At 40.7% G+C, this 23,311-nt stretch overlaps 1 protein-coding gene across 1 annotated transcript; it reads left to right on the top strand.

The window, feature by feature from the left end:
- Positions 1-14,724: 14,724 nt before the first annotated feature.
- Positions 14,725-22,855, top strand: LOC139158537 (thymosin beta-12-like). Its single transcript, XM_070735858.1, has 3 exons — positions 14,725-14,788; positions 15,580-15,687; positions 22,656-22,855. The coding sequence occupies exons 2-3, from the start codon at positions 15,588-15,590 to the stop codon at positions 22,691-22,693; spliced, it is 138 nt and encodes a 45-aa protein (XP_070591959.1). The 5' UTR covers positions 14,725-14,788; positions 15,580-15,587; the 3' UTR covers positions 22,694-22,855.
- Positions 22,856-23,311: the final 456 nt, after the last annotated feature.

The following is a 23,311-nucleotide window of genomic DNA, read 5'->3' as shown; positions in this document are numbered from 1 at the left end:
TGAATTTCAGAGCTGTATCTGAGGTTAGAAGAGTAGGGAAAACCCAGTTCTTACTCAGCATTGCCTTTATACTTTCTGATCGTTAATCCAGAGTATTATTTTTCTCTGATTATTTTCTCTCTCTACAGTTGCTGAAGGAAACAAACAACCTTGCCATAAATGACCTCAGTGCCAAAGCCCGCTGCAACAACATCGCCAAAAAAGGCTTCAAGAGTTGTTAACCTAATCCTACCCAGCTTCTGCTCTGGTAATCTCACACTATTAACCAGAGCATACAAAACGTTCTCCAGACCAATCCTTGAATACAGCTCATCTGTCTGGAACCCACACCACATGTTGGACATAAACACTCTAGAAAACGTCCAGAGATACTTTACTAGAAGAGCCTCCCACTCCTCTACTCACAACAGAATATCCTACACAACTAGACTTACAATCCTAAATTTAGAAAGCTTAGAAGTACATCACCTTCAAGGCGACCTAAGCATAGCCCATAAAATCATCTGCTACAATTCCCCTCCTGTCAATGACTACTTAAGCTTCAACCACAACAACACACAAGCACACAACAGATGCAAATTTAAAGTAAACTTCTCTAAACTTGATTGCAGAAAATACGACTTTAGTAACCAAGTAGTTGATGCATGGAACTCACTATCAGACTCTATAGCAGGGGTCCCCAAACTTTTTACACAGGGGGCCAGTTCACTGTCTCTCAGACTGTTGGAGGGCCAAACTATAAAAAAAACCCTGCGGTTTTCTTAATGCCGCCGCCTTGAGGGAGGAGGAGGTGAAGTGGAGCAAGTCCCCAACTCCTTGCCGAGTTTTCTCTTTCTTTCTCTCTCTCTCTCTTCCTTCCTCTCCTTTTCTCTGTCTCTCTCTCTCTCTCTCTCTTACTCTGTCTCACCAGCATTTGCGGCGCGCGAGCACGGCTCTTTCTTTCACCCACCGCTGTCACCTCCAGCCAGGCCGGCAGCAGTCGCTGCAAGTTTCTCGGGCGGGTTCTGCCACTTTCTAATAATCTCTGCACTTTCTACGGCCGCCTGGCTGGACTGTCCAGAGGGAGTGGCAGCTCCCACCCAAGGAACCTGCAGCGATGGCTGCCGGCGGGAGAAGGAAAGGGAGCCGTGGCCGCCCCCGCCTGCCGCGGATGGGCGGGTGCTGAGCCTCTCGGTTGTGGCCTCTCCGCCCCCATCCCCCTGCCAGCCCACAAGGGGATGGGGAGTACGCGCGCACGCACAACATTCATAATAAGAAAAACCTTCGCCATTCAAAAAAAGAAAAACTTTAGCCGGCCTCGCACTTTCGTCGCTCCCGGCCCCCAACTCCAACGCCCGGCTCCATGTAAAATCTCGTGTGCTTCCGCGGGCCGGGTAAATTGCCTCAGCGGGCCGCATCCGGCCCCTGGGCCATAGTTTGGGGACCGCTGCTCTATAGTATCATCACTTAATCCTCAAAACTTTACCCTTAGACTATCCATTGTAACCTTTCCCGATTCCTAAGAGGTCAGTAAGGGGCGTGCATAAGTGCACCAGAGTGCCTTCCGGCCCCTGTCCTAATGTTTCTCTTTTACTAGTATCATGTATATAAATATTATTAAATCTCTGTATACCACCAATATGTACTTGACAAAACAAATAAAAATAAATAGATCAGTGGTTCTCAACCTAGGGATCAGGACCCCTTTGGGTGGGGGGGTGAATGACCGTTTCACAGGGGTCACTAAGACCACGGGAAAAGACAAATTTTCCATGGTGTTAGGAACTAAAGTTTCTATTTTGGTGCCTTGGAACATATTTTTACCATCCGACCAATCAGGCGTTTACATTGGGGGTGTCTCTGACCTTCCTGCCACTCAGCTTAAAGCTCTGTTAGGAGAATTCACACTAGGCTTATGGTTGGGGGTCACCACAACATGAGGAACTGTAGAAACATAGAAGATTGATGGCAGAAAAAGACCTGATGGTCCATCTAGTCTGCCCTTATACTATTTTCTGCATTTTATCTTAGGATGGATATATATTTATCCCAGGCATGTTTAAGGGGTCGTGGCATTAGAAAGGTTGAGAACCACTGATAGATTTTTGCCCATGAGAACCTGTCCCTAACCTGACGATGCACTCATCACCATTGCAATCAAGTCCATCAACTTTGTTGGTGGCAGGTCTTCTTCCACTTTTCTCAGTGAAGCCTTTTCCAATTCAGTTTGCTTTGCAACTGATGCGGTAGGATTGTCTTAGCAGTTTTGATTTATTTCTACACTGCTTCCCTATCCAGAAGCATCTGGAGTGATTTTATAACAAAGTCAGGAGCATGAAACAATTTATTTTTTAACACAAAGCCACTCCATTCTCTTGCTATTTTATATCAGTTTAAAAATGATCAATTGATTACAGCATATATCCCCCTCAAAGCCTTGTGACATCACAGTAAAACATGATGAAAGGGGTTTTCATGATATTTCTAGCTAGGACTCAAAAAATAACCAGTGTTATGTTAATTCTTGAAAGCTGCTGTCATAATAAACTAAAGTGAATAAGTTGGGCCTGTAGTTTGTTATGTCATAACTCTGCTCTTTTTACTTCTGGCCTATCTCCATCCATTGACAAACCTTGACCTAGAAAATTGGTGTGCTGGCAGTTCTATGTGGTCAGACAGGAAAAGATTTTCTCCATTAAGAATAACTTCATCCTAATTAGTCCTGCCAAGCTTTCTGTGAAATTTCATTGTTATTTAATGAATAGTGCATAATAAATTATTTCACTGCTTTTGAAGTTGAAATTATTAGTATGTGGTTAATACTGTACAATACAACTTCACATTTTTATTTCAATTCTAAAGAAAACTTTCAAAACAATTGAAACTGGGAATAGGCCTAATATTGATAAATTATGTTTTAGCATTGAATGGTGCAGGTTAAAATGGAATATGAATGTTTTATTGATCAGCTCATTTACTTGAATGTGTCTATATAATTGAAACCTATCATTTATTTATTTATTTATTTACTTACTTACTTACTTACTTACTTACTTACCGTACTTACTTACTTACTTACTTACTTACTTACTTATTTACTTACTTACTTACTTACTTACTTATTAAATCCCTATGCCATCCCCTCACTATCCAGATTTTGAGACAATTTTAACAGTTCTGACATATTGGCATTTGATTAATTTGTGAGTCTGCCGATTTTTACTGAGTGAGTAAGTTATAATCCAATAGAGAAACATAGAAACATAGAAGTCTGACGGCAGAAAAAGACCTCATGGTCCATCTAGTCTGCCCTTATACTATTTCCTGTATTTTATCTTAGGATGGATATATGTTTATCCCAGGCATGTTTAAATTCAGTTACTGTGGATTTACCAACCATGTCTGCTGGAAGTTTGTTCCAAGGATCTACTACTCTTTCAGTGAAATAATATTTCCTCACGTTGCTTTTGATCTTTCCCCCAACTAACTTCAGATTGTGTCCCCTTGTTCTTGTGTTCACTTTCCTATTAAAAACACTTCCCTCCTGAACCTTATTTAACCCTTTAAGATATTTAAATGTTTCGATCATGTCCCCCCCCCTTTTCCTTCTGTCCTCCAGACTATACAGATTGAGTTCATTAAGTCTTTCCTGATACGTTTTATGCTTAAGACCTTCCACCATTCTTGTAGCCCGTCTTTGGACCCATTCAATTTTGTCAATATCTTTCTGTAGGTGAGGTCTCCAGAACTGAACACAGTATTCCAAATGTGGTCTCACCAGCGCTCTATATAAGGGGATCACAATCTCCCTCTTCCTGCTTGTTATACCTCTAGCTATGCAGCCAAGCATCCTACTTGCTTTTCCTACTGCCCGACCACACTGCTCACCCATTTTGAGACTGTCAGAAATCACTACCCCTAAATCCCTCTCTATAAGTCAAATATATCAAATGAACCCGGAGAACTTTTACTTAATCTGCTTGCTGGGTTTATGTACTTCCTTTGTGCTGAGGCACTCTGGCCCTTTGTAACTTAATTAGTGCTATGCATTCAAAAGTGTGTTAGCACAGGCAGAAGTCTAAGAACTCGAACAGCCACATCCTTTAGAAGGCTGACAGAGCTGTTTCGAAGGCTGCTCCCAGCTGAATGCACATCTCTGCACAGACAGCACATTCTGCCACAAAGGGCAGCTTTGTGGGCAGGCGCAGTTTTGCAAAGCTCTCCCTTTGCTTTGTGAAATGAAACTGCAAAATTGTCACATGCTTTAGCACTTTTCAGGCATGGTCCTTCTGACCTAGGATGCTTTTTCACTTCCACTGAGCACACGATCTTCTGACACATAAAGATAATTGTTGAAGGGGAATTTCAAGAGAATTTTCCCTGTTTGTTGCAATGAAAACAACAGAGATTTCTGGCAACGGTTAATTTTGCTCTTAACATTGGCTGTACTTCCTCTATTTTAGGGTTGGGAGTTGTTGATTTTTTGTCCTTACAGTTTCACTATCCACTAACTATTAATGTTTGTGTGTCTACCTAACTCAGGATATATTAACCTGGATATGTCTGAAAATTTCAGTTCTCTAGAAACCTACATGTATTTTTAAAAATGGTATGTTTCATGTGTGTTGACCAGGGAATGCTGGCTTAAATAATGCCCATTCAACAAATTATAAATACTAAAGTTTTGCATGAGAATGTATAAATTGATTTCAGAAAAGCTAAGTACAGTATATCAATTAATTGTATGCCTAATTAATCCGTACTACTAGGAAATTCCAAGGCTGTGGGCAACATTCACAGATATACTGCATGTACAGTATATATGTACAGTGTATGTATGTACAGGGTGCGTTCCAAAAGTAATGCAATTATTTTTTAAAAAAGTAATTTATTGAACAGATTTGCGCAAACACTTAAAATTCTTCAAAGTACTGTCCTTGGGCCTCTACACATTTTTTCCAGCAACTCTGCCATGACCAGTACATGCCCTGGAAGGTGTCTTCGGGAACCTCTCGCAAGGTCTTTGTCACGACTGATTGGATCTCTTCTATGGATGAAAAACAGGTTCCTTTCAGGGCTGGGAACAAAAAGAATTCTGCTGGAGCGACGTCAGGAATATTGGGGGGGAGGGTAGGGCAGCGTTGGCACCTAGTGTTCGGCCAGGACCTCGCAGACTCATAGCGCATTGTGGCAAGGCGCATTTTTCGTCCATAGAAGAGATCCAATCAGCTGTTACAAAGACCTTGCGAGAAGTCCCCGAAGACGCCTTCCAGGGCACGTACTGGTCATGGCAGAGTTGCTGGGAAAAATGTGTAGAGGCCCGAGGACAGTACTTTGAAGACTTTTAAGTGTTTGTACAAATCTGTTCAATAAATTACTTTAAAAAAAAATGCATTGCTTTTGGAACACACCCTGTATGTATGTTTGTATGTACATATGTATGTATGTATACATGTAATCCCAAGGTTACAACCAGTGAAGGGCTATCAAAAATTTTACTACCACACTGTGGCCGTGGCTTATGCATTTTCTTTCAACATCTTTCAGTACAAATTGGGTGCTCTGGGGTGGAGCTCCATTTTCGCTACCCCACTGTGTGTCCCCCCCGGGCAGTAGCCCACCCCTGGTTACAACCATTCCCTTAGCGAATGTTCAAAGTTACATGTTAAAAGCCCTCTAACATTTATGAACAAGTCCCAAAACTACTAAACTTGCAGTAGCATGGCAGTTATTCGCCCTTATGAACAATCACAGAGTCTCTGCAACATTTGTCCTGCATGTTGCCGACCGAAATGGAACTTCAGATGAGCAGATCCGATGCTCCGTTTAGAAATATCATACTCTGGACTTCCGACACTCCAGGTGTCCAGAGACCTTGTCTGGAACATTGCGGGCCAAAATGGAGCTTCTGAGGCGGTGATCATCCTATATATTGTTATGGTCACTAGTAAGTTAGTAAGGCATCGGACCTCTGGGACCGCCTTCTGCCACATGAATCCCAGCGGCCGGTTAGGTCCCACAGAGTTGGCCTTCTCCGGGTCCCATTGACTAAACAATGTCATTTGGTGGGACCCAGGAGAAGAGCCTTCTCTGTGGTGGCCCCGACCCTCTGGAACCAGCTCCCCCCATAGATTAGAACTGCCCCCACCCTCCTTGCCTTTCGTAAAGTTCTTAAGATCCATCTTTGCCATCAGGCATGGGGGAACTGACACATCTCCCCCGGGCCTATGCAGTTTATACATGGAATGTTTGTGTGTGTGTTTGCTTTTAATAATGGGGTTTTTAGTGTTTTTTAAATTATTAGATTTGTTCTTACATTGTTCTTGTTATTGTTGTGAGCCGCCCTGAGTCTACGGAGAGGGGCGGCATACAAATCTAATAAACAAATAAATAAATAAATGAATAAATAAATAAATAAATACTCCTTACCTAAAATGATATTAAATTCTAGCAATAAGAGATGAGAAAGTTGCTCTAAAAAATAATCTATATTCTAGAAAATATTGCCATTGTGATTAGCAATGTTAGGAATATTTATTATTTAATTAACAAAGCTGTTCTGGAATCATTTTGGATAAAGAGGAAAATAAAACGAGAGAGAGACTAGATAACCTAGTCATGCCCTATAATCCTAATTTCAAATTGTCCATCGATCTCACAAAACTATAACTTTGGGTTTTGTTTTTGAATCCAACATGTCTTACTCTGCTTCTAAAATATTTGTTTCATTTTTTAAAGCTACAAATGGGTTTCTTGCCCACAGCTGGTTAAAGTTCAAATGCAATGTATGTGATGCTAATCACATTCCTCTTTGTACAGCCTTAAAAAGTGGTGCCTCCGATAGGCAGGATGAGGTGAAGGTGTGGTGGCCTTTGATTCATCTCGAAGAGGACTGGCAGAGATAAACAGCCACCTGCATTAGGACTTCCACAGCAAGACAAAGGCGCTACAGTTTTAACTCCAGGAAATCCAGATTGCTAGTGGCAAGTCCAGGAACTGAAGGACAGAGGTCAGCAACGTGGAGCAACAGGAGCCACGTGCTGCCTCTTCGACACACTTGTGATTCATTGTCTTCATGGCTGGGAACTTGTTTCTGTTTCCAAGTTGAGATATTTATTCTGGCAGTAAAGCAGAACAAATGACACAGAGGGAATAAGAGCTTTCCTTGCAAGATGATCACCTTGTTCTGTTTTCTTAGGCTTCATACAAAAATTTGAAATGATCTGACATTTCTAGCACTTGGTTGAATCCAGCAGATATAAAGACCTTTTATGCTCCACAAAAATTGAGCAATACAATTCCTGTATTAATATATTCTGAATTCTAAACTCTCGGGCTTTCATTTACTAAGAATAGAACACATACAACTGAAGTTTGAATGTGCATTGCTTCAAAGTAATGCTAATATGAATATAAACTATCTCTATGAGCTTATTGACTTAAAGTGATTGTTTTGATAAGTCAAAATGCTTGCTTTACTCAAGGCCTCATTGTTTGGTTTCAAAGATCAGTCTCTTACTTTTTCCCTATTTGTATTTGTTTGTCACTTTTACACAGTGTTGGGTTCTGGAAACTTTTGCTACTAGTTTGCTCATGGTTGCATCGTGCACACAACTGTGCTTTGCACGCATGCACTCGCAACAATAAAAAAATTGCTTCTGCACATGCGCAGAAGCAAACATTAGCCTATGCACAGAAGCAAAATCCAAGATGGAGGCACCCACGGAGACACCAACAGAACCGGCTCTGTGATGTCATCACCGAACTACTAACGGTTCTAAAAAACCAGTTAGAACCACCTCTGCTTTTACACACATCACCTAAAAAAGGATACTTCCTTATTATTCACCTTCTGCTGATAAGACTAGAGGAGGTAAATATCATGGAGCAAATATAGTCAAGAGAATTGAGTACAATATTCTGCAGAACCACTGAAATGACAGTATTGTTGTTTTTTAAATCTGTATTGTAAACTTGCAATTCTGTTTTTTAACTAAACAGATCAAAATATATTAGCCTAAATTTAAAACACGTTGCATCTTCAGATCACTGCTTTCTATTCCATGCATGATTATATACACTTCGATCAAGTCACCCCTTAAACGCCGTCTTTCAAGGCTGAAGAGACCAAGGCGTTGCAATCTGGTATCATAAGGGAGGTGCTCCATTTCCTTGATCATGTGCATGCACAATGCTAAAAATCCAGCTTCTGCGCATGCGGAGAAGCAAAAAACAAAATGAGAGAGCCAGTTTGGAGGCATAGCAGTCCTGGGTCACTGCCTGTTCAATAGTTGCTACCAGTTCCATAGAACTGGTCTGAACCAAGAGGAACTCACTTCTGCTGCATGCCCTCCAATAAATATCATGACATGATGCTTGATTGTAATATTTTAATAAAAGGAAGCAAACTCTTCCCAGTCTGCTATCTCCGTGCCTTGGATGGTTACATACATTTCACTCCTGTCCTCTTCCATCACCATTTCCCCAAACTGCAAATTTCCAAACCTTCTAGCTTTCTCTCACAATTCTGAGTCCTCTCCCACTTCACTATGTATAGAACTATATCACAAAGTCTGTGATTAATCAACAATCCAATTTCAGCCTGATCCTGAAGATAAATTCCATCCTCATTCACCACTCGTTTTCTAAGTGTTGGAGATGAGTTAAGAAAATAATTATTTGTACATGTTCTGGAATATTTTATTTTGTATGTACATGTATTTATAGCAGGTCAACAACAAAACAACACTCCGCAGACTGCATTGGCTGCCGATTGGTTTCCGGACATAATTCAAAGTGTTGGTAATGACCTATAAAGCTCCGCAGACTCGGGGCGGCTCACAGCCAGGGCCGCCGATAGACGGGTACTACAGGGAGCGCGCTACCGGGCCCCGGGCAAATTGGGGCCCGCAGTCAGCGGCTCCTTGCACTGAGCTCCCGCTCGCAGCTGTCCCCTGGCTCCTGCTCGATGCCACGGTTTTTGGCGCTGTCCTGCTGGGCCCCAAAGACGGAAGGCAGGAAGAAGGAGAGCTCCATTCTTCTCGCCTTTTTCCCGCCTTCCGTCTTTGGGGCACAGCAGGACAGCACCGAAAACCGCGGCATCGAGCAGAAGCCGGGGGACAGCTGCGAGCGGGAGCCCCAGGAGGGAAGTACCGGCAGTGCCCCGCCCAGCTGAAGCTTCACTGGCGTCGGCGGCAAATGTCCTTTGTGGCCCGGTGGGAGGGGGGGGGCTGCAGCGGCCGCAGGCAGTCACAGAGAGATGGCGGCGGCGAGAGGGAGCTCCAGCTGGGCTGGGGGTTCGGGGGGGCCATGAACGCCGCCCGGAGCCAATGGCTTCTTTTGGGCTTACTTGAATTCCTGCTGCTGGTAAGCGCGCGCGGGTGGCCGGGTGGGAAGGGCGAGGCGCGAGGGGGAGGCAAATGGAGAAGCGGAGAGAGAGAGAAGTGGACCAAAAGAAAGAAAAGGGAAAGAGAGGGAGGGAAAGAGAAATGGAGAGGAAGGAGGGAGGGAGGGAGGGGAGGGAGGGAGAGAAGGAAGGAAGAGAAAGGAGGGTAGAAAGAGAGGGAGAGAGAGAGGAGAGAGAAAGGAAGAGGAGAGAGAGAAAGAAAGAGGGATAGAAAGAGAGAGAGAGTGAGAGATGCTCAGTGAGCCTTTCTTTGAAGTTGCCTTTCTTTCTTTCTTTCTTTCTTTCTCTCTTTCTCTTTCTCTCTTTCTCTCTTTCTCTCTTGCTCTTTCATTCTTTTTTCTTTCTCTTGCTTTCTTTCTTTCTCTTTCTTTCTCTCCTTCCTTCCCTCCTTCCATTTCTTTCATTCCCCCTCTCTATTTTTATTTCTCTTTCATTCTTTCTTTCTCTCTTTCTTGCTTTCTTTCTTGCTCTTTTTCTTTCTCTCTTTTACCTTCCCTTCCTCTATTTCTTCTTTTCTTTCTCCTTCCTACCTTCTTCCCTCCCTCCCTTCCTTCAGTCCTCCCTCTCTTACTCTCCCCTTTCATAAGTTTCCTTGCTTCCTTCCTCTGTTCCTGTCCCTTCCCTCTTTCTTTTTTTCTTTCCTTCCTTCCTTCCTTCCCTCCCTCCATTTCTTGCTTTCCTTCTCCTTCCTCCCTTATTTCCTCCCTCATTCCCTTCTTTCACTCCTTCTTCTCTTACTCTCCCTTTTCACACCTTTCCTTGCTTTCTTTGCACCCTTCCTCTGTTCCTGTCCCTTCCCTCTTTCCTTCCTTCCTTCCCACCCTCCGTCCATTCATTCACCCATTCCTCTCTTGATCGCCCCTTTTACCATTCCTTCCTTCCTTCCTTCCGATGTGGGCCTGGGCCAGCAGAGTAGTTTGCTTTTGCACCCCGTCTCGAGCTCCCTTGGTGCCAACCCGGCCCTCCCCACTTCAGAGAGAAGGGGGAGAAAGAGAGAGAGAGAAAGAGAAAGAGAGAGATAAAAAGAGAAAGATAGAGGGAGGGAGAGAAAGAGATAGAAAGAGACAAAGAGAGGGGGAGAGAAAGAGAGAAAGAAAGAGAGAAAGGGAGATAAAAGAGAAAAAAGAGAGAAAGAGAGAAAAAAAGAGGAAGAGAAAGAGGGAGGGAGAGAAAGAGAAAGAGAAAGAAAGAGAGAAGGGGAGAGAGGGAAAGAGGTAGAGAAAGTGAAAGAGAGAGGGAGGGAGAGAAAGAGATAGAAAGAGAAAGAGAGAGGTTGGGAGAGAGAGAAAAGAGAGAAAGATATAAAGAGAAAGAGAGAGAAAGGGAGATAAAAAGAGAAAAAGAGAGAGAAAGGGAGAGAAAAAGAGAAAAAGAAAGAAAAGTAGAGAGAGAAAGAGAGACAAAAAGAGAGGGAGAGAAAGAGAGAAAGAGAGAGAGAGATAGAAAAGCAGGTGGGGGGGGGCACACCTATTTTGCCAGCCCTCGGATGGGCCATAGGGATCCAGTGTATGTGGAGGGAGAGGTCCCCAGCTTCTGTTCTGCAGAGGGGAAGCCAAAGCCCCCGCATGGGTTATGCAGAGTGCCAGTGTTTGGGGCAAGGTGGGGGGTGGGGTCTTCCTTAACCCCCATTTCTTTGGTGGGGCTAAGAGGCCTGCCCAGCAGGGCTGATGTGTTGCGGAAGGTCTTGTCGAGGGAGACCAGTGGAGGCCCCCCCCCCGCTCCCATCCCCAGGGAAGGGGGTTCTGGCATCACTGCCATTGGCTTTGGAAAGAAGCCCCTGGCCTCTTCAGGGGGTGGAGGGAGGGGTCCATAGCACAGGGCTGGACAATGGCTGAAGACAGTTGACTGCAGCTTTCAGAATTCCTCAGCCAGGAATATGAAGAAGACAGTTTGAAAATTTAAAAGGGAAGGAAGGAAGGAAGGAAGGAGGGAGGGAGGGAGGAGGGAGGGAAAAGAAAAAGAAGAGAAAAAAGGAAAGAAATAAAAAGAAGAAAGAAAGAAAGAAAGAAAGAAAGAAAGAGGAAGGAAGGAAGGAAGGAAGGGGGAAAAAACCAAAAGAGAAAAAAGAAAGAAAAAGGGAAGGAAGGAAGGAAGGAAGGAAGGAAGGAAGGAAGAAGGGAGGGGGCCCCCAGACACTTAGGCTGTATGGGGCCCCAAAATTCCTGATGGCGGCCCTGCTCACAGCAGCAATAAAACAACATGCAATAACAAATCTAATATTAAAAATCTAAAAACCCATTATTTAAAAAGCATACACACAAACATACCATACATAAAGCTACATAGGCCAAGGTGAGATGTCTCAGTTCCCCCATGCCTGACGGCAGAGGTGGGTTTTAAGGAGTTTACGAAAGGCAAAGAGGGTGAGGACAATCCTAATCTCCGGGGGGATTTTGTTCCAGAGGGTCGGGGCCGCCACAGAGAAGGCTCTTCCCCTGGGTCCGGCCAGCCGACATTGTTTAGTCGACGGAACCCGGAGAATGCCAAATCTGTGGGACCTAACCGGTCGCTGGGATTCATGCGGCAGAAGGCGGTCTCTTTTGCTGCATTAGTCCCAGCGACCGGTTCAGTCTCACAGAGTTGACCTTCTCCAGGTCGTGTCAACTAGACAATGTCACTTTGCAGGGCCTAGGGGAAGAGCCTTCTCTGTGGAGGCACCCGGCCCTCTGGAATCAGCTCTCCCACAGAGATTCGCACTGCCCTCACCCTCCTGGCCTTTTGTAAGAGTCTTAAGACTAACTTATGGCGCCAGGCTTGGAGTGATTAGATCTCAGCCCCCTGGCTGACGAATGTTTGTATGGCTGCTGTTTGAATGGTTATGACTGTTTTTAAACACAGCTGGGGATTTTAGACTGTTTGCTTAGTTTTTAATTTAATTGAATTTACCTATTGTAATTGTTGTTTTTATATGTTGTAAGCCGCCTTGAGTCCTCAGAGAGGGGCGGCATATAAATCCAGTGAATAAATAAATAAAAGCTCTATTATAAATTCCTACTTGAACCTTTGTTTAGAACCGCACTGTCTAAAGGAGACAGTAGTAATCGTAGCAATAGCAGTAATAGCAGTAGTAGTTATCCATATCCTAAGCAAGACCCAGGTAGTTGAACTGTCAGATGCCTTACTTCCAATTGCTGTTGGTATGCATCAGATCTATTCAAAGACGGCAAACATTGATCCTAAGCTGATAGATCAGGGGGTGTCAAACTCACATCAGCATCATGTGATGTATCGGGATGTTTTTCAGGTTTGTTTGGTTTGTATGATTGTTTTTAATTAAGGTTTTTAAAACTGTTTTTGCTTTTAACATTGGATTTGTATTTTGTATTACTGTTGTGAACCGCTCTGAGTCTTCAGAGAGGGGCGGCATACAAATCTAATTATTATTATTATTATTATTATTATTATTATTATTATTATTATTATTATTATTATTATTATTTACCCCTTTGCTAAACCGGGCGTGGCCATGGCCAGTGTGTGATACTTCTGGTTGGTGGGCCGGGAGTTGACAGCTGTGTGACAGATGATCATGTAGATTTGGCATGAATTATTTAAACACAGTTAAATAGTTAGATCTAGCCCCGTCATAAGCCTGCCTTTCTGATATGGAGATACTTCAACTTTCATGCCCTCATGTAAAGATCTCATATCATTTCTGAGTTCACGGTTCCTACAGTGACTCTGGCTTTGACAGAAGTAACCACATGAAATTACAAAGATGTGCATCAATTGGATTGGGTCTTTCCATGGAGTAAACTGTCAATGATTACCTCAGCTTCAACCGCAACAACACAAGCGCACACAACAGATTCAAGCTTAATATTAAACCCGCCAAACATGACTGTAAAAAATATGACTTTAGCAACCGAGTAGTCGAAGTGTGGAACTCACTACCGAACTCTGTGGTATCATCCCCTAACCCCCAGCCCTTAGAGTATCTACGGTTGACCTCACCAGGTTCCTAAGAGGTCAGTAAGGGGCGTACATAAGTGCACCAGAGTGCCTACCGTCCCCTGTCCTATAGTCTCTCCTATATCTCCTATATCTTCTCTTCTATCTCTCCTATCCATTTATATCTCTTCTATCTCTTTCATCTCTTATATTTTCTGCTATTCTCTCTAGTTATATTTTACTCCTATATTTCTCTTCTATACTCTCTTTGATACTTTCTACTCGTATATATCCTCTATAACCTTCATTGTGTATTATTGTGCATTGGACAAAACAAACAAACAAATACATATAAATAAATAAATAAACTTGATCATGCGAACTGATTATGGAGGACATTAACATTTATCCCTGAGTAAGGATGGAAGGAGGGGCTACACAGTGCACACTGTGCTGAGCTCCTAAACAAAAGGCGACATCTAAGAAAGAAAGCAAAAAAGCTTCACTAGATTATATGCCTAAAATGAAGTCCAAGATGAGTTGGTTATTAACAAGTTTTAGCGATGCTATTTGCCAATGAAATAAATAAATATCTTCTCCTACATAAGAACATAAATATTCAGGCCCGAGGTAGAAAGAAGCAGCATATGGTAAACGTTAAGGTCAACAATAACACATTATTTAAATATATTTAAACCCAGAAAATGTGGTAGAGAGGTCATGTGATGTGCTCAAGAAAGAGACATGGATTGCAAGGACAATCAGGCCAAAAAGACAATGCCTGTATCCGAGATGGATATTCTGTACATGTTTTGTCATTTTAATTTTGATCGATTTTTAGCTTTTTCGATTTATTTTTTCTTTTATAGTTGAGTGTGTAAATGCTTAGGATCAATTTATTTTACACTGCTGCTATTCACTGATTAGATAAGCAAGTGAAATATAGGTGAACACCCATTGCCATTTCCATACAGCACTGGGTGTGACAGTGTATTTCCATGCTTGCTCATTCCCCTCTTAGCGTAAAGAGGAATCCAGCTTCCTCCTTTCCTTATCCCTTAAAGATCCCTTAAAAGATCAATGCCTAGGCTAATTCCAGGAAATTGCTGAGCTTGCAAGACAATTCCTTGAAAGGGACAATTTTACTTCAACTGAGGTAGGTGTATCCTTCTTTTTGGCTGCCATGTATTTGTTTCAAACATTTTTGCACGCAGAATTAATAATAGGCTCGGCAAATAAAGGGGCGGAAGGGAAAAATAGAATATTGATTTTCTTTTGAGGTTTTCATTGTCCAAGTTGGATATTTCCCTTTTGTCCCTGATGCACCCAGCCACATGGAGCGTGCTTTGTGAAATAATAAATTAATATTCGCTGAACCACCCTTGCTGCAAGCTTATCAATATTAATGGAGGTGGGCTGAGATGGGGAGGAGGAGGGATCAGTGGGTGACCTTTCCCAACCCATGCTGGCTCAGATAGTCAAAACGTAGCGGAGGAGGAAGAAGCAGAACAGGTAACGGCATGTGGTTTTATTATCTTTCCTTGCCCTATTCATATAATAGCAGTAAATGTGTCTAGCTTTTACAGTAAGCACAAAAGGCAGGCGTTATTGACATACTTTAGGGTAAATTCAATCTGGTTGATCTGGAATTAGATTCTCTGTTTCTTAAGGGAGGAAATCAGAAGCTTAAATATCCACTAGGGAAAGATTTAATGCTAGGATGTTTGTTTAATCAGAAATATTCCACATGAGGTGTGATGAATGGAAACAAAAAGACGGAAGAACAAAGCAATCTTATACACCTTCCATTCTATTGTTAAGAGCAGTTGTGTACCATAGCTCTTCTGGTCCTTTATTTTTGTGGCTTTGTTCTACTAAAGGAGACTCAATTGTCTGTTAAACAATGTCCTTGAAGGGATCTGGGAAATGATCCCGAGTGTTAGAGGACATTTAAAGAAGAAGAAGAATCATGTTAGACAATCAGCTTCTGTGCATCCACCCAGAGTCAGCTTTTCATCAAATTGTTTTCAGAGCATTTGTTAATTTCACCAGGAATATTTTATTCAGAAATCAATTTAAATCCTTTATTTTCCTTTGTTGTTATTTTCATGTTTAAATAATTTTTAAACTCTTATGTCTTCAGAAGTGGAACATTTACTGTATATATAATTGGATTGCACATAAAATATGATACAGAAGTATTTTAAAATGTGTGTGTGTGTGTATGTGTGAGTGAGTGTCTATAGCATGCAATGTAGCACCAGTTAACAAAGCCATGGGTGTGTTTCTTCCTTCTTTGTCAGGGTTCATCATGTCTGACAAACCAGATTTTGCAGAAATTGAAACGTTTGATAAGACCAAACTGAAAAAAACTGAAACTAGAGAAAAAAATCCATTACCCACCAAGGAAAGTAAGTGATTTCTTTGTAAAATTAGTTAATCAGTATGTATGATAATTATGATAGAATGCCAGTGACCTACTGGACCACATTTCATTGGAAACTGTTCATACAGATGTATGATCAGGCAGGTCCTGTTGAAATGAATGAATTTATTCCACAAATAGCTACGTACAGCGTTCCTGTTTTCCTAGCACTTTCAAAAAATGATTTCATGAAGTCACGTATGAAGGCATGTATGTTGGCTTCTTCCAGTAAAATTATGACTTTTAAGCTAATTGAATCAGTCAGTGCCAAACAAGACAATAATTTAATCTGTACTTTGAACTATTTATTTCATGTGATTTTCCTAAGGCATTGTGACTGGAATTTCATATCTAAAATCTCATGTAACATAGACCAAAGGGAGCTTTGAAACCGTTTCATCCACATGCACGCACACAGGATTTTATATCTATTTAAAGATTTGACAGGTTCCTTGTCGCAAAAACAGTAATCTACAAAAGCTGTGATTATAACGAATTTAAAAGTTTTAAGGAGACTCAATATTTTTTTAAAAAGATAAATGCACAGCATTATTAACTATTGCAGACAATAGTATTCCATCAATTGAAAAATTACTTAGTGCTGCCCTCTGCTGGTTGATAATTAAATCCACCGTATAATATTGCTTGATGAGGCTTTCACCTACAGCCTTTGATCTGCTGCAAGGCTTACTATTTTTCTTGCAAAAGATAACAATTTAACATGGTAAATAGAAAAATCTTAATGCACCCATTTTGCCATTGTTAATCTGAAATAAGAACATTACATCACAGATCTTACATGTATGCTGACTGGAAAGTTAACTGTAGGTTTTAATTAGGGTTTTAATAGTTTGGATGTACATTTAACTTCTTTTTATTGTTTTTGTATTTTATATTGTTGTAAACTGCCCCGAGTCCTTTGGGATTGGGTGGCATAAAAGTCAAATGAATGAATGAATGGATGGATGAATGAATGAATGAATGAATAAATGAATAAATGAATAAATGAATAAATGAATAAATAAATAAATAAATAAATAAATAAATAAATAAATAAATAATATTTTGACCTGCTAGTCTAAATGCTTTTCCTATGAATTGAATATTTTCTCTTATTGGGGATAATATAAATGGGCCAGTTAATATCTTTTACCAATATTTCAATAAATGATAAAGCATGCCCCGAGTCCTTTGGGATTGGGTGGCATAGAAGTCAAATGAATGAATGAATGAATGAATGAATGAATGAATGAATGAAGGAAGGAAGGAAGGAAGGAAGGAACGAACGAACAAACAAACAAACAAACAAACAAACAAATAAATAAATAATATTTTGACCTGCTAGTCTAAATGCTTTTCCTATGAATGGAATATTTTCTCTTATTGGGGATAATATAAATGGGTCAGTTAATCTTTTACCAATATTTCAATAAATGATAAAGCATGCCCTGAGTCTATGGAGAGGGGCAGCATACAAATCTAATAAATAATAATAATAATAATAATAATAATAATAATAATAACTATATTCCTGCAAAGGAGAGAATAAAGTAAAGGATCATTCTTCAGATTATTTCAGAGACAGATTCAGACACTCAGATAAAGGTATTCCCTCAACAACTCCGCTGTTCAGCAACCGTGTAAAGTTACAACAGTCCTAAAAAGATAATTTTATGACTAGTCCTCAAACTGTGTTCACATGATGACCACCTGCAAGTTTCACATGCCAGCTTGCAGTCACATGGTGTCGCAGTTAATGACTGCATCACTTAGAATCACTGAGGTCCTTCAGGAAAAACTAATTGGCTCCTTTGCAGGTGCAAAACATAAAGGGATCTCTAGCTGAGAAAGCATTACAATCACCAGACTGTCTCCTAATCCTTCACCCAGAACTTTGCAGGACCCAGAAGAAATGTATTTCTACAATCCTATGAAACAAAACCATTGGATTGTAAAAGCCTCATCTGTACCTTTTCTTAGCCTCTCCTGGGTCTTCATCTGTTTGCGACACACCCTTTTTCTTGCGGGGTGAGGAAATAGAAGACATGGGCTATTACCTCACAGCCTCTTTCTGGCTTTAATTCTGAGTAGATTTCGTATTTTAAAAATGAACCAGATTTTTGGGATAAACACAGAAAGAAACAAATAGAAAGCAAATACAACGTGTGGTTGCTTTATTATTAGTATTTTACTTGCCATGATTTTATAGAAAAAAGTTGCTGGTATAAATTAGAGCCTTCTCTACCTTTTCTGGGAGCACTTAATCCTGTGCATTGACTAAGAATCACGGGATTTGTTTGCTGTCTTCTGTTATACCTCCTTTCAGGGGCATAGCTAAACATCAACCCACCCACCCTCATTGTGTATGCATTCCCAGGATTGTGTTTCATATTCAATGCCCATTAAGAGAAAAGATACCTCTGGTGGAAGGGATTCCTCCTTTCTCCTATAAAAACTTTCCCCAAACTCCGAATTTAATCTAGAGATTTATGGAACACTCAGAGCCAGTGTTCCCTCTAATTTTTTTTGGGGGGGGGGCGGAAAAGTATAGTGTCTGAGCGGCAGTCCCTTCGGGACTGGGCGACACAGAAATAATAAACAAACAAACAAACAAACAAACAAATAAAAAACCCAACCTGTTTTGCCTCAGAGAATTTCAAAATAAAATACTGTGTGTCTATAACAGTGAACTCATAATAGGGCAACTCTATCAATATCAAAATGCCATTTAAATACTTGAGCTAGTTTCAAACTAGATTTTTATTTTCTTTCTCCCTTACTCCCATTCTTTTTCTTTTCCTTCCTTTCTTTTTTCTATCTGTTTCTCTCTCTTCTCTCTCTCCTTCCCTCTCACTCTTTCCCTCTCGGCTTCTGGGCAGGTTTGGAAAACTCTGAGTTGATGATGATTTTTAAGTGAGCGATTGCTCACTGCTCAGCTTAGAGGGAACTATGCTCAGAGCAGTTTGGGGCGGAGAAGGTAACTAGGCAGAAATAAGCAATTTTGTTGTACAAGCTTAAGTCCTTTCATGTGATGTTGGACTGAACTACTGGATTATTATTTTTTTAGACACTGGGTCTGTTCTAAAAATAAATAATATTTTAGAGAGTTAGCAATCTGATCTCTGGGATTATAATTTGTCACTTGTTAATAGAAAGAGGCAATATTTTTTTTAAATGTCTTGTCAAGCACAGCAGATGTTTGATACAAAAAGAAGGATTCGGGCACTTTCCAATCTTATTAAAATGTCCAATTGTTGGGCCAGTAACCAATATGAGAAAGCAACAAGTTTTCATACCAAGCATCAGTTGACTTTGATCCAATAAAGGGGGAGATAAAGAGCAATAAGGATGGACCAGTTTAAGATAGACAGCTGATGAAATTTTGTCATTTATTTTTTAGTATAAATAATACCCTGCCCCTATAGGAAAACACTAGGACAACATTGCTGTTGTTGATGATGAAGATGTTTATTGTCCCATACTTCTAAAAAGCTAAGAGTGACATCTAGCCTTCCATTTATTCTAACAAAGCAGAGTGTGGAATTAAATTATCTTCATTCCTCAACAGAGGGCAGCACCTAACCAATCTTGGCTGATTTAGAAAGCTAAGTAGTTTTAGTATTGATTAGTATTTAAAGGGAGAGCAGAGAGGAAGTGAAAGGTTTTAGTTGAGTATACTGGGAAGTCACTTCCTGGGAGAAGGAAATAACTATCCAGTTCTGAATCATGCCAAGAATTTTGAATTTTAAGCAACAATGTATTTAGTATAAAACCCCACAGGGTTGAATTCACTTTGAAGTCAACTTCCACCTCAAATTCTAAATTCCTGTTCATTAAGATTCTATTTTTATTTATTTATTTATTTATTTTTATTCATTTGTCCAATACACAATACATATGGAAGAGAATAGACATGTAGTAATATATATAAAGAAAAGGATAGAAGAAAATATATAAAAATAGAGGAGAAGATATATGAAAGGAAGAAAAGACATATGATATATGAGATAAAGGAGAGACAATTGGACAGGGGACGAAAGGCACACTGGTGCACTTATGTACGCCCCTTACTGACCTCTTAGAAACCTGGAGAGGTCAATCGTGGATAGTCTAAGGGAGAAATGTTGGGGGTTAGGGGTTGACACTATTGAGTCCAGTAATGAGTTCCATGCTTTGACAACTCGATTGTTAAAGTCATATTTTTTACAGTCAAGTTTGGAGCAGTTAATATTAAGTTTGAATCTGCTGCGTGCTCTTGTGTTGTTGCAGTTGAAGCTGAAGTAGTCATTGACCGGTAGGACGTTGCAGCATATTCTGTAGTGGGTTACAGGTAGTCCTTGACTTACAACCACAATCGAGCTCAAAATTTATATTGTACGTGAGACATTTGTTAAGTGAGTTTTGCCCAGTGGTGGGCTAAGAGCCGGAACGCTAAATTGGGCTCACCACCATGGCTTGTAAGTTCTTGCGGGGCCAGCGCGATTTTTCTGCTGCACCTGTGGAGTCAGCAAAATCGCGCATGGAGCTGCAGGTGCCCCCATGTTTCGGCATGCGCAGAAGCAAGAAAAGCTCACCAAAACACAGGCGACCTGTGGCTCCGTGCGCGATTTTGCTGCCTTCGCAGGTCCAGAAGCAAAATTGGGCTGGCACCGCAAGAACTTACAAGCCATGGCAGCGAGCCCAATTTAGTGTTCCTGCTCGTAGCCCGCCACTGGTTTTGCCTCATTTTACAACATTCCTTGCAACAGTTGTTAAAGGAATCACTGCATTTAAGTTCGTAATACCATTGTTAAGTGACTCTGGTTTCCCCCTTGACTTTGCTTGTTAGAAAGTCGCAAAAGTTGATCATGTGACCCCAGGACACTGCGTCTGTCATAAATAGGAACCAGTTGCCAAGCTTACCAATTTTGATTGGCTGACTTCAACAGTCATGTGATAAACATGATAAGCCCTTCATGGCATCAGACCAGATTATCTCAGGGACCACCTTCTGCCGCACGAATCCCAGCGACCAGTTAGGTCCCACAGAGTGGGTCTTCTCCGGGTCCCGTCAACTAAACAATGTCACTTGGCGGGACCCATGGGAAGAGCCTTCTCTATGGCGGCCCCGGCCCTCTGGAACCAACTCCCCCCAGAGAATAGAATTGCCCCCACCCTCTTTGCCTTTCGTAAGCTGCTTAAAACCCACCTCTGCTGCCAAGCATGGGGGGACTGAGATACTCTTTCCCCCTAGGCCTTTACAATTTTATGCATGGTATGTCTGTATGTATGTTTGGTTTTATAAGAGTTTTTTAGCTGTTTTAATATTGGATTGTTATATGCTGTTTTTATTACTATTGTTAGCCGCCCCGAGTCTACGGAGAGGGGCGGCATACAAATCCAATAAATAGATAGATAGATAGATAGATAGATAGATAGATAGATAGATAGATAGATAGATAGATAAACAAATAAACAAACAAACAAACAAGTCACTTTTCTCAGTGCTGTTCTAACTTCAATGACTACCTGTACTGCAGCATCTCTTCAGTGTAAGATTGGGGAAGGTAGGCCTTAAAAGTTTCTTGACAGACACATAGTGAGCTATGGGGAGGGGTCAATCCTGGGTCTGTCGACTGGCATCAGTCTACAGCATGCCAGAAATCAGCCCAGACAAGCAAAGCCCCATCCACAGGGTACAGGCAGCACGTGAAACCATGCACTCTTCAGGCCATGGAAAAACGTCTCTCCGCAGGTCTCTGGTGCCCAAAAGATTGGGGGGGGGGGGCTGAGCAAAGGTGGGTTTCAGCAGTTTCTGATCAGTTCTGGAGAATCAGTAGCAGAAATTTTTAATAGTTCGGAGAACCGATAAATACCACCTCTGATTGGCCTGCCCCCATCTATTCTCTGCCTCCTGAGTCCCAGCTGATTGGGAGGAAATGGGGATTTTGCAGTATCCTTCCCCTGGAGTGAGGTGAGAATGGAGATTTTTACAATAGCCTTCCCCTGCCACACCCACCAAGCTATGCCCACAGAACCGGTAGTAAAAAAAAATTGAATCCCACGCTGAGCTATGGGATTCTGTAACTCTTAATTTAAGAAAAAGGCCTGTTTGTAGGATATCTGTGTTGGACTGCTTCAGGTCTTGCCCTGGACTGCCTAGAAATCTTGCCTGCCTCTAATTGTGAAGACAGTTTCCCACAATTTTGAGGTGATAAATATGGATTGGAGTAGATCGGAGTAAAATAAAGTAGTTGTTGAAAAACCAAACATACTAACTTTTACAAATGAAAAGAAATATACATGTCCCCAGGATCCTGCATACTATCAATCTTAACAATTAAGATTGATTGTTAGTATGTATGTTTTTTTATTATATACCTGATTTTAGTGATGTTTTTACTGTTTTTTACTTGTATTGTATTTATAATCGTTGTTAACCACTCAGAGTCCGTTTCAGAGTGAGCGACATAAATGCAATAAATAAATAAAATAAAAATAAACATTCTTTCCTGTGCTGAAACTTCGGGGTGGGGGAATCAAATCAAATCCAGACCCTGTGCATATGTGACACCCATCCTATATGTCATTTCCCCCAATGCAAAATTTCCCCCTAAGGTTAAAGATCAATATATAGGTAGGAGATCAGAAGTTTTCAACAGTTCATTATCTCCCTAATTAACTATTCAATTCACTATGTTAGAAATATTCTATTTCTATTCAAAATTCTTTTCTCAAACTTCAGGAATCTCACTTCCAGCATGCTGAACTATTTGATAAAACAAATAGTGCAAAGTGATAGACCTGCAATAGTGTTTATGTTAATTATTCCTAATTGCTAAAGCGTTTGATTTGCACAAGTTGGTAACTTGACTTGTTTAATTGTGTACTTTAAAAAAAATTCCGTACAAATGTCAAATGTTGACAAATTATGTTTAGCTTGTTCTTTTTTTTGTTTCTTTTTTCTTTTTACAGCTATTGAACAGGAAAAGCAAAACAAAAATACACCTTGAAGTTGAATCAGAAGATATGGCTGACATCTCCTGCTTGGGGTTTTACAATCTACATTTTAAAAACCTATTATTAGTTGATGTTTTCTGCTTCTTTCAGAAATAGCACTTTTTTGACTTCCCTCCTCCCCTTGTATTCAAAGAGCAATCTGCTTTAAAGCAATCAAAACACCATTTATAATTTTCCAAAGACACTACATATTGTGTATCCAATATATATGTGAATTTGCCAAAAATGTATCTTTTTGTTGTTTGTCAACAGAAACTATTATTTTCTTATACTATCTGATATGGAACCCCACAATAAACCAGTTTCCGATGTGTTGCCCTTGTTTAAATGTAGATTTTCCAATTCAAAAAGAGCTGTGCGTCTTGCTCAAAAGGTCTATCTGTAAACATCCTTAATAATAAGAATTAATTTCAGATTGCAATTGAATATATATTTTATCTGTAACAGGCATGGGGCTGGCATGTAGAAAAAAGGTTATCAGGATAATGTCACAAGAGATTATTATTTTCCAATTTATTGCAAAATTGAAGTTTGGAATGCCCCCATGATCAAGTATGTATTTCATCTTGGTACAAAAATGTTACAAAAGAGAAGATTACATACTAATGCAT

This window comes from Erythrolamprus reginae, chromosome 2 (genome assembly GCF_031021105.1).
Source record: "Erythrolamprus reginae isolate rEryReg1 chromosome 2, rEryReg1.hap1, whole genome shotgun sequence".
Classification (NCBI taxonomy): domain Eukaryota; kingdom Metazoa; phylum Chordata; class Lepidosauria; order Squamata; family Dipsadidae; genus Erythrolamprus; species Erythrolamprus reginae.
This window is presented reverse-complemented; position numbering and strand designations above follow the sequence as displayed.

Coding starts and splice junctions, on each gene's coding strand:
- LOC139158537 (XM_070735858.1), top strand. CDS start 15,588: ATGTCTGACAAACCAGATTTTGCAGAAATTGAAACGTTTGATAAGACC. Junction 15,688..22,655: donor TCCATTACCCACCAAGGAAA/GTAAGTGATTTC, acceptor TTCTTTTTACAG/CTATTGAACAGGAAAAGCAA.